The 19629-nt window shown below is 27.4% G+C and overlaps 6 protein-coding genes across 11 annotated transcripts; 3 read left to right on the forward strand and 3 right to left on the reverse strand.

Moving 5' to 3' along the window:
• Positions 1-1086: 1086 nt before the first annotated feature.
• Positions 1087-2419, reverse strand: DNApol-gamma35 (DNA polymerase subunit gamma-2, mitochondrial). The gene is made up of 5 exons (XM_076406782.1): positions 1979-2419; positions 1769-1930; positions 1535-1721; positions 1260-1483; positions 1087-1208 (listed from the first exon to the last, which is right to left on the reverse strand). Exons 1-5 carry the CDS (start codon positions 2417-2419, stop codon positions 1149-1151), a joined length of 1074 nt encoding a protein of 357 aa, XP_076262897.1. The 3' UTR covers positions 1087-1148.
• GatC (glutamyl-tRNA(Gln) amidotransferase subunit C, mitochondrial) lies at positions 2177-3217 on the reverse strand. Its single transcript, XM_076406838.1, has 3 exons — positions 3079-3217; positions 2640-2959; positions 2177-2588 (listed from the first exon to the last, which is right to left on the reverse strand). Exons 2-3 carry the CDS (start codon positions 2948-2950, stop codon positions 2432-2434), a joined length of 468 nt encoding a protein of 155 aa, XP_076262953.1. The 5' UTR covers positions 2951-2959; positions 3079-3217; the 3' UTR covers positions 2177-2431.
• On the forward strand, positions 3218-4323 carry LOC143197951 (type-1 angiotensin II receptor-associated protein-like). Its single transcript, XM_076406824.1, has 5 exons — positions 3218-3375; positions 3426-3572; positions 3645-3720; positions 3783-3890; positions 4038-4323. Exons 1-5 carry the CDS (start codon positions 3337-3339, stop codon positions 4160-4162), a joined length of 495 nt encoding a protein of 164 aa, XP_076262939.1. The 5' UTR covers positions 3218-3336; the 3' UTR covers positions 4163-4323.
• A 1587-nt stretch (positions 4324-5910) lies between these two features.
• Pat1 (Protein interacting with APP tail-1) lies at positions 5911-9181 on the reverse strand. Its single transcript, XM_076406714.1, has 7 exons — positions 8520-9181; positions 8041-8399; positions 7815-7983; positions 7705-7760; positions 7312-7647; positions 7012-7263; positions 5911-6952 (listed from the first exon to the last, which is right to left on the reverse strand). Exons 1-7 carry the CDS (start codon positions 8658-8660, stop codon positions 6397-6399), a joined length of 1869 nt encoding a protein of 622 aa, XP_076262829.1. The 5' UTR covers positions 8661-9181; the 3' UTR covers positions 5911-6396.
• On the forward strand, positions 9113-11621 carry Hsdl2 (Hydroxysteroid dehydrogenase like 2). Of its 3 annotated transcripts, none has more exons than XM_076406770.1 (8): positions 9113-9228; positions 9324-9421; positions 9727-9890; positions 10098-10311; positions 10372-10577; positions 10636-10781; positions 10888-11162; positions 11212-11621. In XM_076406770.1, the coding sequence occupies exons 2-8, from the start codon at positions 9408-9410 to the stop codon at positions 11432-11434; spliced, it is 1242 nt and encodes a 413-aa protein (XP_076262885.1). In that variant the 5' UTR covers positions 9113-9228; positions 9324-9407; the 3' UTR covers positions 11435-11621. The 3 variants fall into 3 exon arrangements, with proteins under 3 accessions (XP_076262885.1, XP_076262875.1, XP_076262864.1); XM_076406760.1 differs by having other exon boundaries at positions 9142-9228; positions 9291-9421; XM_076406749.1 differs by lacking the exon at positions 9113-9228 and having other exon boundaries at positions 9256-9421.
• A 2257-nt stretch (positions 11622-13878) lies between these two features.
• On the forward strand, positions 13879-19621 carry PGAP1 (Post-GPI attachment to proteins 1). Of its 4 annotated transcripts, none has more exons than XM_076406623.1 (15): positions 13879-14137; positions 14225-14372; positions 14426-14649; positions 14753-15001; positions 15058-15231; positions 16158-16405; positions 16461-16611; positions 16662-16924; positions 17601-17711; positions 17767-17988; positions 18168-18359; positions 18420-18582; positions 18639-18964; positions 19018-19119; positions 19170-19621. In XM_076406623.1, exons 1-15 carry the CDS (start codon positions 13997-13999, stop codon positions 19399-19401), a joined length of 2946 nt encoding a protein of 981 aa, XP_076262738.1. In that variant the 5' UTR covers positions 13879-13996; the 3' UTR covers positions 19402-19621. The 4 variants fall into 4 exon arrangements, 3 of the variants coding, with proteins under 3 accessions (XP_076262738.1, XP_076262731.1, XP_076262725.1); XR_013006094.1 differs by having other exon boundaries at positions 13880-14137; positions 18428-18582; XM_076406616.1 differs by having other exon boundaries at positions 13880-14137; positions 19173-19621.
• Positions 19622-19629: the final 8 nt, after the last annotated feature.

A 19629-nucleotide genomic window follows, 5' to 3' on the forward strand; every position in this document is an offset into this window, starting at 1 on the left:
GTAAAAAGATAAAAATTGGGAATGATAAAGTATTTTGACTGTTTTTATGGCAATAATAGATAATATTTCGAAAACTCCCTCGATTTTTGTTAAAAAATATTTCCGTTCACTAATAAATCAATCATTTATATCATTTTATTCAGATCATTTTTAATTATGTCATGGATTAGTTTTTTTTCTATAATTAGATGTATGTTTAATTTTTATATAGTATTTATGGTTATTGTACATCTTTAGTTTTGAGGTTTTGTTTAAGTTGTATATTGTATTGTCTATATTTATTATAGTATATTATTTAAAAATAGCAATTAAGACATTAAAATACAATAAAACATTTGTGGGGTAATATCTCAATCCATTGAAAAATTCCATTCCTTTTTACATATCCACTGAACATTCAAATATAAAAGTAATTCTAAATTCGTTTAAAATTAAATTATAAATTGCATGTTATGTATTATTATTATAATAGTATTCAGTAATTATTTTTTCCTTTTCTTTTTTAAAGTTAATTCGTGAAGGAATTTATACATCTCGCTTATACTACCGTTGGAAAATATAACCACATATAAAAAATTAACTGTCCGAACCAATTATCTTCGTCCGTTCCTCTCTCACACTTTATACAGGAAATGATTCGTACCTCTTCGTCTGACAGCACGAATTGAAAAAAACAGCCGAACCGTGCATTTGACTGCAAATAGTAATTACTATTTTCAGTCGCCTTTTTCGACTATTTTCAGTGGATAGTTACCTTTCCACGATATCCTTAAGATACATAAAAAATGGTCAGGTGGATTTTAGGTGGTGGAGCTCACAATAGATTCTAATTTTTTGAAAATAAAAAAATATAACACATCTACCATATCCCAATTCTTAAAAATTAAAAAATCCAAAAAATTAACTTTTCTTTTGGAAAGAACAATTTGTCTCAACAACCAAACAAATATAGGATCACCATAATTACAAATTCACAATAACCAGTTATGGTTTCATAACATATGCCTTCTTTAGTTTTGCCCAATAGTAAATTATCTTGTAGTAATAAAAATGTATTATATTTATTTTTGACAAAATGATGAAAAATATATTGAAACATTTTAATAACTAGAAATAAATGTATATTTAGGAACGTTACAAAATAACAATCAGTAGTTCTTAAATAACTGGTTCACATAAGATATCAATTCTGAAACATGAACTTCCTCCTAAAAATATAATGAAAATATCGCAGAATTTATATAATGTTTACTACCAACCTTCAGGGTTGTATCTCTACTTCTAAGAAAAATAACACCATTTTTCAAAGTGTTTTCATCTAAAGCAACATTATATGGAATACCAAGCTCATCAAATTGTACCCATGAATCTTTTGAAGCTGAACATGTTCTATTAAATAAATACAAGGTAGAGACATTATTTGCCCTCAACTGTTTAGTTAAATACAAAGCTAAATCATTTAATTCATCTTTAGTTTCAGGTGCTAAAGAATAGACATTTTAAAATATCACATGTAACATACTATAACACTTACAAGATGCAGCCAGAGTCAAACTAATCCTATAAGGTGCTAATTTCCTGTGAAATCTAAAGAAGGTCCTACTATTTCCTTTATATTCAGATTCTTCATAAGCATCACAAATAGTATTTAAAAAAAGTGAGTTCAGGCTTACTTCACTTACAACTTTACATGCTTCAATTGTTTTATTATGTTTCTTAAACTATTAATGTTTTATTAAATTAAAGTATATCATATGTTAAACATTACCTGATGTTGTACCTCATCTGCATTATCACAATTAGGTGATATGTATAGCCTCTCAACTATTTGGTTACCCCAAGAATATTTAGCAACAATATCAACACTCTGGACGCTCTTATTGTCTATTTTTATATCAGTCAAACTATACCTCCCAGGATTTGGAGAAAACTATTGCATATAATTAGAATCATTATGTATACTTAAAAATACTTTTACCTTTCGCCACCACATTCTTCTTTGTTTTTGCCACTTATGGAAAAAAGGTAATGAATCATTAGCAGGAAGAAAAATTGTAGAATTTAAACAAATTTTGTCCTTAGGTAAAAAAAACCTATCAAACTCCAAAGCTTCATTTAACACATTATAGTTAATGCCTGCTTGTTGATTCATGTCATATAAAGGAAACTCCTGAGCTATACCAAATGGTAATGTATTATCACAAAAATTATTAGCAAATGAAAAAGTCGCTGATAAATCTTCATCAAGAAACATACAGATTTCACTATTAATAACAATATTGTTGAACCACTCTCTTCTTAAATTCTGTAGCAACAAATTCCCTATTGGTCCAATTTTAAGATGTTTTAATCGAACTGATGATATTACTTTTCTAATGAAGCCCTGCTTTTCTGAGAAACTAATAATGGAATTAATCATTTTTCTAGCTTTTTAGTTATCCTTCTCAAAGAGTAAGTCTTCCCTTGGTTCAAGAGGAATATTACCAGGTGGAGCAACAAAGTAATCCTCTTCAGTAATACTAGCATTACTTAATGTTTCAACCTTTGTGCAGTCTTGAACAACTTGATCTTCCCTTAGTATAAGATGACTAAAATAGCAAGTATATATACACGAAATGCAATTTTAAAACAATACTTACAAATCTTCTAATACGGTTATTAATGGTTCAACACCAACAGTATCAACTTGATGTATTTGATCTGCAAACTCAATAGCGGCTTCTAATGTTGCAATACCTTGTTTATTCGCACAATCAACTAAGGATAGTCGCTCTAATAAAGCTATAGTATCTGCATCAATTGTTGTTCTCTCTGGTAATTTTGACCGATCTAAAGACGATGATATGGAATTTTTGGGTACTAATTTTGCAAGCAATACTTTTCCAACTGATTTCCTAACTACGCAGAAATATCTAACTCTTGGTAAAAAGTAACAAGGTAGACGATTCATTACAAGTATCTAGAAACGAAACGGACTTATTCGTAATATGTATGGAATATTCAGGTTATAGTATCCATAACCTTACATATTCCTCAATTTTGAAAAAAATTTAAATATTCCATATGTTTTATACATACCGTTTATTATATTAAAATAATACAAGATTCCCTGGCTCAATGTTAGTTCAAATAGCTAATTTGTTTAAAATGAATATCATATATAATATAATATAGTGTACTAAAATATAATAAAAACTTATGCTGAACTGACAACACCGAGCCAGCTGAAGCTGACATTTAACTTTATGATCTTTTTGTTTTGCTAGGGTGATTTTGAGCTTATCAGTGTTCTAAATATTGCAAAAATATTTTATACACTTACATAATTTTAACATTATGCCGTTAGAAATACAAATACCTAATTTTAATTTAAAAGTAAAACATTGATTCTATAATTATTATATGATAATATTGTAATATTTTAGATTGTTTTTCTAATACATTTCATATTCACATCTAGCAGTTGTATGGGATCATGGACTAGTAACGCCTATTTATTTTATAATTCTGCGTTAATATTTTTTTTATGCTGGAGTATCCTTAATCCACAATGTCAGGAATCTTTACAGTTGGTTAGTTTTATTAAAATATAATGTGTTTAATATGCTTATAGCTCATATATAAATGTTTAAATTTTATTTTAGGCAATAGTCATTAATGGAGTCTCTTTTATACTTGATATTATATTACTCATTATGAATTTTCCACCATCTTATTCAGGTTTGTTGCTATGCTTTATAAAATTTAATAAAGTGAAGCATTGTACATTAACTAATTTGTAGGTGCAGCTGATAAATTTGCAGCTGCAACAGTTATATTGCATCTGATTGTAAGACCAGTATTAATTTATAGCCAAATTAAAATTTTGGAAGAACGTGGAGGAAATAGAGGTAATTTTGGATCAAATCTTATGTATTTTTAACAATCCTTTAAAATACGTTACCACAGTCTTTAATGTCATATCTTTTTCACCAAGTCTGCTATATTTAAATTGTAAATCTTTTCTATAAATAAGCTGATCTTATTTTTATTAACAGGAAATATATCAAGTATATTTAGAGATAACAGAACAGATTCTTATGAAGACATAGATAGGACTACACCACCCCAAGCTAGTTCTGCACAAAGTGGGTATACGTTTGCAACAGCACAACCAATATAATTAGAAACAAATTAGTAGTATGATGATATTTTGAGTTTTTGTATTACTACAAATATTAACAATGATTTCTATATATAGCTTTATGAAAAATATGTAAATAATATATTTAAATATAAATATGTATATTTTATATTAAGTACTAAATATATAGCTCATATATACATTAATATTTTCATGAACTTATCAAACGATATCAATTTTAGATTATACCCAACAATCCTTATTTGTATCCAGATAAAACATGCTTTGTTTAGAATATAGTAAACAGTCATCAGTTTAGAGAGAGAAAGTGATGAAATGGTCACAGTTGTGTTCTTGCGAAGTTAGGATAAAGATTGAGAATAGTAAAGTGACTAAAAATTAAATAAATTAAAATATATAGCAAAAATATTACTAATTGATCTACTATATATTTACTTATTGACTCATCAGTTATTACATATCAGAAAAACAGAATACACGCATGTAAGACACTAACGGAATATTATCAAAATGTATCAGAAATCAAAATATCAAGTTCAAATGTAATAGAATTTTTTTTTCAAATAAGAGAAAACTGAAAATTTATAACTTGTGCTTCGAAAGACCAAGAACTAAGTTTATATAATGGTAACAATAATAAAATGTCCTGACCAAATAACCATTACTGGTATGGGTGCTAATGTGTGTCGTCTGGATAGAGCCTCTGCTTTGTTACAGTTGTGTTTGTAATATTTGTGCCCATTTTTAAACTGAATCTACTTTTAGCAAATTTATTTAAACGTAACATGTTAGATCAAATAAGGAGAAATAATTTTTTTTGAGTAAATTCAATATTCAAATACTAAGTTGTAATAATATATCATATATTTTTTAATTAAAATAGCCTGCTTTCGCACCCTCTTGTGATTTCGAAACGCAAGACTTGGTAACAACCTTATAGGTGAGAAATCACCTTCTGTGTCTTTCTGGGATAGAAATTATCTAATGCTACCAAAACAACTACAGGAAAAGAGATTTTTTTAAATTCATTTTTGTTTATTTTAAAAAATTTTTCAGAAATAATATTTAATCCGTGTAAACACAGAATTATAAAGTATTACTTTACGACGATGTTTAAAAATTAATCGTCAAAATTCAAAATATGGTAAAGCAAAGTCATTAAGAATGATGGAAACGTCGAAAATCTAAATCAATTTGTTCATGACGATCTCAACGTTCCATCTCGGACAAGTTGAGGTGCTTTGAACGCGCAAAGATTATCATACCGCATAAATTACATTTATTTTTTTATGCAAAATGCATTACATAAGGTCATAAGCATAAAGGTCTAAGATGCAATATTCGTCCACCAAGTAAATTTTTGAATAAAGCCCTAGCATATCTTGACTTCAAAAGTGGATTTGGATGAAGGCCCTCATTTTATGCACCCGTTAGTAAGAACTTTCCTGTAACTGTAGTGCAAAGAATTTGAAAGGCAAGTATAAGAAACCTTTTAATTTGCCTAATGCAATCGTATGGTTTATAATGATGATATTTTACATTTAGATGATATTATTAATGTCTTACTTTTCATTCAATCAATACACTAAATATAGTTTCTTTTGAGATACTTTCTAGAGCCTATAAAACCAAAGTCAATTCATTAACTATTAATATAATTCTTAGATGGAATCATATTCAAGTTATATATTACTTATTATCTCTTGCAAATTGACAGAAACAATAATGTAAAACAAACCATAGAAAATTTGAAAATAAAAACACGCTTTTATATTCAATTACTTTTAATGATAAATTGGTTTTTTATTAATAATCAATTAGCTGTCTATAAAATCTAACAATAGCAATACATTCAAGACTTATTTACACTTTTTATTTACATATTCAATTAAGTTTTGTTTGAAATAAACAAATTCAAAACAAAAGTCTTTGGAATTTCTCAAGTTATAGGCGAAAAAACTGGTGAACCCGACAATGTTAATAGGAATGTTTACATTTACACTGGAATAGTTACTGGTATTTCCTTATTATGGAACTATAAGATCCAATAATATTTGAACTGAGTAAACAATGTGAAATTCCAATTACTGCAATACTGTTTAGCCATATAATCAAACTTAACTTATCAGCATTAACTTCATAAATGAGCTTGTCAAAAACTTTAAAATTTACCTTAATCTTAATCAACAGCCTGTTTTTCATATATGTTATGTAAAAAGCAAATTTCTTTGGACTAGATTTTTGAGAAATTGTTATAAACATCCATTTTTCGACTTCCCATTCTGATTCACTGTCGTTTGATTTAAATTTCGGGACATATTCATAGATCTAGATTCATGCCCCTCATTTTCTATTACAGCTGTTTCCTTGTTTTGGTTGTGATTTTCTGATTTTCCTCTGGCATTAGTGAAAAATGTATTTACTATTTCCAGTGGTGGCAGTAATGGCTCCTTATATCTTATTATAATTACTCTTTCTCTAAGAGCTTTCCATTTTGTCATTTTTGAGTTATATTCTGATACCTTATATGGGTCAGATAACTGAGTATAAACATGGATTAAACCTCTATAATCATATTCCAAACCAGAATATGAAGAACCAAATAACTTTATATTAATTTCAATGGATCGAATATAAAGCAATTCAGCCTCTTTGTGTTTTTTCATATGATAATTGTACAGAGACGCCAAGTGACCTACACTTAATCCTACCTCATAATCATGAGGTCCTAGAAGTTCCTCTTTAATTTTTATGGCTTTTAAATGCATTCTCTCAGCTTCGTCAAATTGTTTCATACTTTGATATAACCTTGAAAATATATAAAATATATTAATTATAAATTATATCTTCAGATGTCCTAAATATACCTTCCCAAATTTCCATAATGTTTTGCTGTTTGAACATTTTTTTCTCCAAAATTGTCCCTGCTTAGCTTCAAAGCAGATATATGAAGCAATTCAGCAGTATTAAGCAAATCTCTCTTTAGTTTATCATTGACGCGTTCATCTAAAGCCATTTCTTCCAAAATCAAAGCCTTCACTCTCTTAACTGAAGCTAACATTAAATGATCCTTTGGTAATAAGAGCTCCATCATATCTATTGACATTTCTGCATGTTTTCTAAAATTTAAATACTAATAACATCATTGATACAATAATACATCTTACTTAGCACTCTGGAAATGCCCTGAACTATACTCATTAACATATAATGCATATGCAAGATCTTCATGTCCTAATGCAATAAGTATATTATTTCTATCAAAAAGACTATTCCTCATATTCAACGCCCTTTCATAAACATACACACTCTCACCAATTGAATCAGAATTTAATAAATAAAAACCATAATCCATCAAAACATTTGAAAAAGTTGGTAACTGATCTTTATTGTAAAGAATTTCTCCTAGATTCATGGCTTGCCGAATTAAAAGACCACCTTGAAGAAATTCTCTCTTTACAACACAGGATTTTGATGCCTGTCTCAAAACTTCAATAATTTCTCTAAAATAGAATATATTCCTTTAGATAATAATTCAAATAATACAAAAATTAACTTGCCTCTTTGTGAGATCATTAGATAAAAGTGATATTGACTTTTGAGCCCATTTGTATGACTAAAACACCAAACAACTAACTATTAAACACTCAAATATCTGATTGTTCCAAACCTCGTTATATTCACTGCATAAGAAATGGTACATAGAAAAGTTAGCATATATAACTGATAAATGTGGAACTGCTTTTAAATCTTGTAATTTTTGTATTACCTCATGAGCTGCTTTATATGTATCCTTTGCTGCTGTAAATTTGCAATAATGAGATTCTGCATAAAGTTTCCTGCAAATGTATCAATATATCCCAAAATATATTTCAAAACTGTTGTTTAACACTTACAGCTTATAACATTCTAATAGTATTTTTAATATCTCAGTAGTTAATTCTCCTATTTTTAATATTAATTTGGTTGTTAAATTTAAAAACCTTATGCTATATTCAAACCAACCCCCATCATTCAAAAAACTTCCCATTTTTAAACCAGTATCAATAAGCACTCTCAAAGACATAGTCTCCATTAAAACATATTGTTTAAAAGTTTGTAATAAAGTATCTGTAACTGTCGAACCATGATTTAAAAGTGTCTGATAAGAACTAATAAGGAAAGTGCTTTTTCCTTTAACTTGAAGCAGGCGACTGAAAATATCCAATTCATTGAATCCTTTGTAGATAACCCAAAGTTTTCTTTCTTGATAAAGCTGAATAAAAGATAAAACAATTCAACTTAATCATAATAGTTAATAAAGTAATAAGTAACTACGGCTATATACTAAAACTATAAGACGGGCATTAATTATAAAAAGTCAGCAATTCCTTACCCTTTCGTAGAGATCTGAAAGAGTTGTAGAAGGCAACAACCTAAAATCCCTTTGGCATAATGAAGTTTCATCAACAGCAATAATTTCATTTATGCACAAATGGTATAATTTCAAAGGGGGTCCATAGCGAATTCCGTCCATTTTATAAAAATATATATGTAAAAAATTTACCTAAAGTTTGTCATAATTTGAAATCATCTGACTTAAATCAAAATAAATAACAAGAGAGTTCACGTTGCCATTTCTACCACCCATATTTAGAGGCAATTATACCACTATTCATATAAATGTCATATTTATTAAACTTTAAATATATGATATCAAATATCCTAATTTTATTAATTTAACATTATTTAAATTAAACTTAAATTATTTTATATGAATTAAAATATTACTTATCGATCACATACTATTCAATTTACATTAAAATGTCTGGCTGTGGTAAATTAATTATTTATTATTATTATTGTATATTTTGTTTCACATAATTATATTTAAATTTCTAGTTGAGTATGAATATATCTCGTAACTTATATATAAAAATTTTAATTTGTAATTTGTTTGGCGTTAAAATCAATATTTTCATAATTTCTTGCATTTTAACTATATAAACAACTTTCGCTGGCCGACCGTTGTACTACCAATAGTACAAACAGATGACTACCTAACCTCTTTCTCTATGCTAACCTCATAATTATCAGTAATCAAGGTAATATACGTCATCACATAACTTGACGATTTTATTTTTGTTTTGTTTTTTTTTTGGTATAGAACTTTGGACTTTGAGTTCTGTTTACTTTTCAGAGTAAAGTCTAAATTATAGTAAAAGCTACCACACCTCCACATTTTCTTTATTGCAACCATATTATTTTCTTAGTATTGAACAAAATGATTAACACTGGGTATGTATTTCAATATTTTATGTAGTTAATTTTTTTTCTATATATATATATATATATATATATATATATATATATATATATATATATATATATATATATATATATATATATATATATATATATATATATATATATATATATATATATATATATATATATATATATATATATTCATATACATGGCTTAATTATATACATCTAATTTAAGAAACAAAAGAAAGTGTGTCACTGGTATATCAAATACTACTACTGTATTACTTTTTATTAGATATTGATGAAAATTAAAAATATATTTATCTTTTTAGAAAATTAGCTGGTAGGACAGTATTCATTACAGGTGCTAGTAGGGGCATTGGAAAAGCTATTGCTCTAAAAGTAGCCAAGGATGGTGCTAATGTGGTTATAGCAGCTAAAACAGCAGAACCACATCCAAAACTCCCTGGAACTATTTACTCTGCAGCAGAAGAAGGTATTTTTTTAACAGGCTTAGTCTTATAACTACTTTTGTTATTTTATTCAATATATAATAATGAGTAAAGACTGTGATCTTTAGTATATATATTTAAGATATTATTGAAAAAACTCTGAGTTATAGCATACACTTTTGTTCTGTTTTAATTTTATTTTAGCAAATCTTACAGTGTATTATATATAATTTAGTTATATTTCTTTATAGTTGAAAAAGCTGGAGGAAAATCTCTGCCCTGTGTTGTTGACATACGTGATGAAAGCCAAGTTAAAAAAGCAGTGGATGAAGCAGTGAAAAAGTTTGGTGGCATTGACATATTAGTCAACAATGCATCAGCTATTTCTTTGACTGGGACTGCAGATACAGAAATGAAGCGTTACGATCTGATGCATAATATAAACACAAGAGGAACATTTTTAGTGTAAGATTCTGTTAAGAGAATTACCTGATTTTGCATCAATATTAATTAATTTAAACACAGATCTAGGGAATGTTTACCTTATCTTAAAAAAAGTGACCATGCACACATATTAAATCTCTCACCACCATTGAATATGAAACCTCACTGGTTTAAGAACAATGTTGCATACACAATGGCAAAATATGGAATGTCCATGTGTGTATTGGGAATGCATGAAGAATTCCGACCATTTGGAATTGCAGTTAATGCCTTATGGCCCAGAACAGGTATATTTCAAACAAAATAGCTTTAGTGGTTTCAGCAATATATATATAAATATTTTAGCCATTCAAACTGCTGCTATGGATCTAATTGCTGGTAAAGAGTCGTCTAAACAGTGTCGAAAGCCAGAGATTTGCGCTGATGCTGCTTATGCCATACTTATTAAAGACCCGAAAGCAGTTACTGGAAATTTCTTTATTGATGATGAAGTAAGTTATTTTGAAATATACAAGTAATTTGTATATAATAGTATTAATGAAAGATTATGCCAAAGTTGTCTTTATTTAAAAAAAAATTTAATTTTTATGTTCGTAGGTACTTCAAAAAGAAGGAGTGACTGACCTTGTTCAATATGCATTTGATCCTTCCAATGCAAACAATCTAATGGCAGACTTCTTTTTGGATGACGTGCCATCTGTACCATCTAACAATGCTACTTCAGCTAAGCCTGTTACTAATGCAACTAATGAACCTGTTGGGGAAGTTGCGAAACTGTTCAGAGCCATTGAAACTAATTTATCACCAGATTCTGTTGCCAAAACTCAAGCTGTATTTGCATTTGTTGTTACAGGAGATGAAGCTGGAAAATGGTAATAAAGTTAATATTTTTTGGGATTTTATACATTTTATTTGATATAGGTATATTGACTTGAAAAATGGAAATGGTGCTTGTGGACAGGGAGAACCGCCTAGCGCACCAGACGCTACTCTCACCATGGATAGCAAAAACTTTTTCAACATGTTTTCGGGTAAAATGAAACCCGCTACCGCCTACATGATGGGAAAATTAAAAATTAAGGGCAATCTCCAACAAGCCATGAAGCTAGAAAAATTAATGTCTAGTCTGAAGTCAAAATTGTAAAACATCTTACAATTTTCATACTTAAAATATTATTGGTTATTTATTACCATTTTTTATTTGTTTACTATTGGTTTATTTTGAAACCTTGTTGTTGTTTTAATTGGATAATAATTTTTATATATTTAGGTATATAAGTTTTTATACAGACTGTATTTAATAATCATTATAATTAAAGTGGTATATTTTAGGTAGGGTTTATGTTTTGTTCTCAAACAGCTGGAAGTGAAAACATTTTGGGTATTATACACAGATATAAAATATATTTATAACATACTTCGAAAGTAATATAGTAAAGTATTTTAAAAGAATTTTAATCTTGTTAATGAGATTTAGTTAATTACAATTATGGTTAAACAATTCATCGATTTTTATGATGACGTAAGTGGTTTAATATCAGTATGGCATATTTTGCCCAGAAAAGTGTTAGGCAAATTATTGGAATGCTAAACTCTGAACTTTCTAAATCATCTCAATATGTACAGCTCTGATAGAGTTGCAAATTTAAAATGTTAATTATTTCCTAAAACTATTTAGCAATAAATGTTTACATTGTTAACACTTTTACAACCACCGATTAAAGTAAAGCAGATTATAGGAATACTGAAGGTTCTGAGGAAAAACTATTTGTATATGGATAATTTTAATAACATGAATATTTTTTTGTTCACACTATAAGACTAGTTAATTTCCAACGTGTTGGTACCGTATAATGTACATTTCGTAATGCAAAAAATCTTATAGAAAGTGCACGATTTTCTCTTAGTCTATTATTTCCTTTTATTTTTGCTTTGGAATAACAGAACAGTAATTAAATTAAGTTCTAATTTACAAATATGTACAGATCACTTACTGTTATTATATAATGTAAATAAGGCCCATTGTTGAATGACTAAAAAATCTATAAAAATCTAATCAACAAAATGCTATGTAATCGAAGCTTTTTTATTTTTAATTGGTTAAAAAATAACTTATTATGATTATGCCTAAATGTTTATCTCATGTAGACTCGATATTTTTGTAAATATATCAAATTGTTCAAAACCGAACCGTTTAATATTAAATATGCCTGTTATTCTCTTTAAATAACAAATTTATGTAACCAACCCACATACATATATATTGTTATTCTAGAATTCTATTTTTTGCAAGGTAGCATCTACAACGCATATGATTTGATAGATAAGAATTTTAAAAAGAAGGAAAGCTAAGGCTATTTTTGTTATTATTAGTTATAAATTAGATACAAAGAAAAATTTGCTCTTAGCTTAAGAACTGTACAATGTCCGTGCTAGATAATTTTTGGTGAAACAAACACTGAAAGAAGTATGGTTCTTAGGTCCGACTGTGCAAAAAATCATTTAATGTGATACAGCGTGTTTTGATTTATTGCAGCAGAATAATGTTATAAAATTAGGGAACATACACTTTATTATTTATTTTATTACTTAGTATATGTATGTTTTCTGCAACAATATTTGTTGTTGTTGTAATAGTCAAGTTATTCAATGTTTCTGGCTAATAAAAAAACAATTACAAAACTGGAATATGCAGTAAATTACAATATATACGTATAAGTAGTAATTTCTATCAAGATCACACGAAGTTAATTTACATTTTTGTTTATTATTATATTCCAATTTGTAACTAGTCTTTACTGCGAATTATTTAAATATTCTTCTCTCAGGACTCCCAAAAAGCACAAAATATAAAAATAAAGTTATTAATAAGTACTCAAACTTTTATTTTATCCTATACAGGGCTGTTTTATGATGACCCGAACTTGACAATTGTTGGTAGAGTGTTTTGTATTTAAATAAACAAGTATTATAGCTGCTTTGCTATGAAATTTTTTTGTTATACGGGAAACCGTCGTTTAATGAATTTTCAGCAATTATGATACATATTGTTACTTGAGATCTTCATTACCTACATGTGTATATTTTAACAATAGTTAATTCTTTAGATATACTCATATATGATAACGCCTTCAATAAATCCAAACAAAAAAGCAATCAACCAGAATAACTAGCGCACTACCAGCTGTTGGCAGAATTAAAGGTGCCTATGGTGATTTTTTATGAAATCGGAACTACACTTAATAAAGCTTGAGCAACATTTCAATGCTACTAATATTGCCAAAGAATATCATAGAGTATCATTTCTCTATGAAAAATATTATTGATCTTAAAAATTTTATCATATGAGATACATTATTTTATCTATTATCGTATATTCTATACAAACAATTACTTTTATAAACTCACTACCGTAGAGTAAAACTAAGTTACTCTATAATTACTATCTGTAAATTTCGAAAATATATTCTTATCAATTTGGCCATGAAACCATATATACACGTATATATATTATATGGATATTGATCATATTTTAATTTAATGAGTATTATATAGTTAAGATTAGAAAATCTTTTAAAAATATCTAATAAATTTAAGGAAAGATAGTATGAGTGGCTAATATATTTTTCACATGTTTATACAGTTATCTAACATAAGTAATTAAATAACACCAACCCTGACATTTAAATGTTTAACCTGTGAAACAATGCGCTTCTCAAGTTTATTTATATTTTTGTGTTTATTAACGACAGTATTTTATATAATTGGTTTTTTATTATTTCTAACAGATCATGAACCCGGTAATAACTGTGAAATGACCTACATGTTTGAGTATCCTCAATATGTGGTATGTTTCAATATAGTCCTCAAATAATATGAACAAAATACTAGTTAAATTGACTATGATTTTATTTTTTTTTAAATATATTTTTAGAGAATATCACAAAAACTTGATGAAAAATATCCGAAATATGGCTTATATGTGTATGCAGAAGGCAGAATTACTAAAAAAGCAAGAAATATGCAATTTAATGGTATTCCTGTTTTATTTATATGTGGAAATGCAGGTTCATATAAACAAGGTTGCGGTATTAATAATAAATCGACGGCAACGTAATAGTATATATCATTTTAGTTAGATCATTAGCATCAATTGCTTTACGAAAAACTTTGAATTCTGGTACACCATATCATTTTGACTATTTTACTGTTGATCTCAATAATGAATTTAGTGGTTTATATGGCCCATTATTATATGAAGAGTTTGATTATATAGCATATTCACTTAAGACAATTTTGAATTTATACAATGGAGTTTCCAACCCACCACAGAAAATTATTCTTATTGGACATTCTATGGTAGGTAGATATTTATTGAATTTTTAAATTTATGTGTGATTTCATTTATTTACTTTAATTAAGATATTTTGTGTCTCTCAAATATACATTACTTATTTTCTAGGGTGGTGTGATAGCCAAAAGAATTACAGGGCTCTTATATGAGCAAAATTTAATATCTGTTGTTATAACTTTAGCTTCACCTCTAAAAAGAAATGTCTTGTACTTTGATAGATATGCTAGTAAATTTTATAAAACTTTTTCTAGCAAAGAAAATAACTTTATTAATATAAACATAGCTGGAGGTTATAGTGATTTTCTAGTTCCTGCTTCGTTAAGTAATTTAAAAGGGAATAATACTTTAAATTTAGTGGTATGTGAATAATGAATATGTACTTTATATATAGTTTTATATATGTTTTGCCTTAGACTAGTAATATACCCAAGTCTTGGGTTGAAGGGAACCACATACAAATTTTATGGTGTAAACAAACTGTAATGGCTATAAATAGAGCACTGTTTGATAGTGTTGACTTAAAAACACTTCAAATTTCTTCTAATGTACCTTTTATCACTGATGTTTTTAGACACCATTTATTACAGGTAAGTGTTTTTGGATTTTTAATTCTTATTGTATTATAATATTTATATTTTATGTATTTTTTACCATTTTGCAAAAAATAATTATAATTACAATTATTGTTTATGTTTAATGTTACTGTTTCAATATTTCACATAAGATGTTTGTTTAATAATGTATTCAATTTATTAGCATAATAAAATGTGTATGATAATAAAATGCTTATTATGTGAATTACAAAACTATATAGATTTCTTTATCTATACTCCTGTAGATTAAATTATTTTATTCAATATTTTAAACAATATAAATTTTCATTTAGGAATTTAAAAGATTCAGCTAATTGGATTTTATTTCTGGAAATGTAATTTTATTTCAGGATAAGTGACAGATTTATCTCACATTATAAATCACACGTTTTTTAGATTAATCAGTTACATCAGGTACTTAATTCTATATAACATTATAAAAAATATAGTTTATTGAACAAATGGATTTTAAAAGACTTGAATTAAAATTTTTAATAGAGTTAAATGCAAAAATGTGTTTTTAATACTATTTGCACATTAATTCGCATAGCAATTGAATTTTAATGCACAGTTGAATTGTTACTAGTTTCAAAAAGTTATATATCTTTTTAAAATTAGTGGTAACCAAAAGAAATCACTAGTCAATTTTATTTTGAAGAAGTTTGTGTACATACTTTCGATAAAAGCGGTGCGGTAAAAGGTGGTTCGATAAAATTTTTTTTTTGTTTAGTTCATTAATTTTTGGGAAATGATATCCATAAAAAATTGTTTTTGGAAAAAAATGAAGTAAAGTCGGATTTTTGTTAATTTCTCATTATTGTTAACTTGTGATTTTGTACTATTAGGATAAAAAATTGGTATTTTGAAATGTTCAAACGCATGTAATACTTAATGTAACATAAGTACTTATTTAAATGTAGAATAGTGGTGGGAAAATTCATCATAAGAAAGAACTAACGAAATTGGATCCTAAAGGAGAATGGATAGCGAGCATTAAAAAACAATATACTATTGAACACGCATATTTACGACAAAATCATTGGTATATGGTTAGTTTAACAGCGCTACCTACGTACGAAATGTTGACCATTTTGACTGTAAATCTGGAAACTTCCAATTGGATATTTGCTTGTAATGCTGCTTATCCTAAAGGATATGGTAGAGCGTGGTAACGAACAGATTAAAAAAAAAAACGGACTTATTTTTATTATATAATTTTGCAGCTACGATGGTGAGGATTTAACTTCATATTCAGAGATAGTTCCATCCATTAGGCATAAAAGACGATTGATAACATTAAATTTGCATGAGATTCGAAAGAATAATTCTGAATTTACCCATGTGGTATTCAGATCCCTACCTACTTCAGAACCGGTAAATATCATCAAAAAATATTATTTATTTTTTAAATATGAATTTTCTAGGTGACATTTCATGTAGATATTTACGGCACCTTTGAAAGAAGGGTGGTATTTACTATACCAATTATACCATTCAGAAAAAAAACTATAGTAGCTCAAACTCCGGAAAAGGCCCTGAGTTTTGATCTAATATTTCCTGAATTGGTTAGTGTTATCCAGTCTTATCAATTGTATGTTGAACCAATTAAGTGCAGTAGCAATCAGCATCATGCTTCTGCAAGTTTGATAGTGCCATGGTCAAATGAGATGGTGCACACATATATTACGTAAGATTTTTTAAAATTTTAAACCAACTATTCTTTCATACAAAGTGTCTCAAATTGGAAGTTTATATTTAGTGGATTGATTTTAAAAAATAAGCAGTCTCTTGAAAAAATGTTTCTTAACTTTTAACGCGTACAATTTGAAAATGTACTTCTTAAAATTATCGTCCAAATGGAAACCATGCACTCATTTAATCAAGGGACGATAGCTTTTCGGTTTCGTTATATTCACGTAAATGCTAAACAATTATAAGTTTTCTTTCGAGATATCTTGTATTTCTTTCAGTTGTATTTAATCAAAAATTATTTATATATATTGAATGAATTTAATGAGAGAATCCTTGAAATATTCAGCGAAAATTATTTAACTAGACAATGATTACTTATTTATATATCATTCAACTCACAGCTTGAGTATTTATAGGGTTAACTGTTTCTTTTCCCCCTTGTTTTTGAGGAAGATCTTTAATTCCTTTGATTTTCGTATATTAGATAGAATATAGATTAGAATAGATTTTCATAGAATATCCGTTATGCATCCATGAGTTCTGTAGCATAGTTTTATTTATATTTTTTATTTTAATAATTGTTTCAACCTGGTGATATATAAAGATAATATACTTAATTTGTGACGTAAAGGAAGTAATATGTAACTATTATAATTTGTGTTATATTACAGTGAAGGTTTTGATAAGCCATTAATACTCAGATTGCAAAGTGCAAAACCTGTAAATGCTAGTGATGCTAAAGTTAGATTAATTTTAGAACCGTCCTGTGTATATGAAATAAGGTAAATCTATCATATTGTTATTAAGTGATTATCATAAACATATTTTATTTTTCAGTATAAAATTTAATTTACTTGGAGTATTCGCTAATATGGCTCGTTATTATTCCCCATTTCTTCTTACTCATACAACAGTTGTATTTCTGTTGGTATTTCAAAACCAAATTCATAAACTGGGAGAGAGCAACAAATTTCCCCTGTTTTTCACATCCTTATTTACCATTATTAATTACAGTTGGTTGATAATTATTGCCACAGGAATTATATCAAATATTTTAAGGTAATCGAGGTTTTTTAAATTTTATACCATTTGTAGAATTTGTTTTATTTTATAAGTATTGACTCAATTCTTATTTATAACAATTGTAAATTCTTATGAAACTACATTTTTTAAATCATATTTTGATCTGTTTAAAAACATAAGTATATTATTTTTTAATTAGGATTATTTAATTTTAGCTATACCATAGGAGTAAAATTTTTACCAGAACCAGATATAGTATCATTTCCAAATGATGGGAATTGGATAGATTTTCTCTTACTTCCTTTATTTTTGCATATGGTTTCAATCATTTTTGTTTTTATGCTGGTATCAGTGTTTTCTGTTTCTTTATTTACATTAGAATCAACAGTGAACAAGTTAACATTAAAGTAAGTATTGGAATTATTTTACCTTTTGTTTAAATAATATCATATATATATATATATTAGATTTTTAGCAAAGACAATAACACTGACGATACGTTTTTCGGATTATTTCATGACTTTTTTACAAAAAGTGCCAATTATTGTTTCGGCCTTATTAATTTTCCTGTGCTTTACAACTTGCGGAGCACTAGCTTTGTGTGTGGGTATGGTTTTTTACTTTCTGAAGGTAGATATATCAATTATTATTATAAAAGAAGCTATCAAGTCATTATATTATTTTAGTTGACGAAGATGTCCCAGGATTATGTCGAAAAAATAACGTGGTTTTTATTGAAAATTTTATCAAAGAAACTAAAAACTATATTTAGTAAAAGGCGAACTACTGAACCTGAAGTTAACATTGCTGGCAGTAGAGCAATTACAGAAAATAGTAGAAATAATATATTAACAGGACAAGTAGATACAGCAGAGCCAAACCGCCAAAATATTCTCAAAGACATATTTGAAACAAACAGTTCTTTATTTTTTCATTCATCCATGTTTTTTATTTGGTTTACTGTAATGGCATTAAATATACCAGCAGTCTTGACCTGGGCACATAATTTTAAGTAATATTTTTATGTTAAAGGTTTTATTTGTTGTATTTTAAAAATCCTTTTAGATACAGTCGACATTTATCTCGTGATGAATCCTTTTTACCAGGACTATTTTTGAGCATTAGTGCCACTATCTTGTGGCAGTTTGATCTTCCATCAAATAATAAGTAAATATATATAATTATTATATAAATATATATTTAAAAACATATTTTAGAAGATTCATTGATGAACTGCGATTGATGACGTTGTATTGCACTATAATTATACTTATATATGGTACAATATCAGTTTATGTAGTAAACTATTTACTAACAATTTTGTTTGTGCTGGTTGTGTTGCAACAATATTACAATCTTACTCAGGAGCAATCATCTCCCAGTAATAACATGGATAATACCAAGAAACCTGAAGACATATATGATGAGATGAGGATGAAATTGGATTGAATATGAATTCAGTTGTTATATTTACAGTATCAATTGAAGGGTATTTATGTTTTCAATTCTGTTATGAAAGTTTGGATTTTATATTTAATGAATTAACATATTGCTTTTGTTTTCCTTGTAAAGCCTAACATAATTTGCACCATGTAAGTTTTCTGTGATATACATACAATGTAACTGGAATGAAATGTCTGAATAAATTCATTTATTATATTTATTTTTATTCAAATT

Source organism: Rhynchophorus ferrugineus, unplaced genomic scaffold, assembly GCF_030347505.1.
Source record: "Rhynchophorus ferrugineus isolate W39M unplaced genomic scaffold, kcgeb_rfMv2 rfM1, whole genome shotgun sequence".
NCBI classification, from domain to species: Eukaryota; Metazoa; Arthropoda; class Insecta; order Coleoptera; family Curculionidae; genus Rhynchophorus; species Rhynchophorus ferrugineus.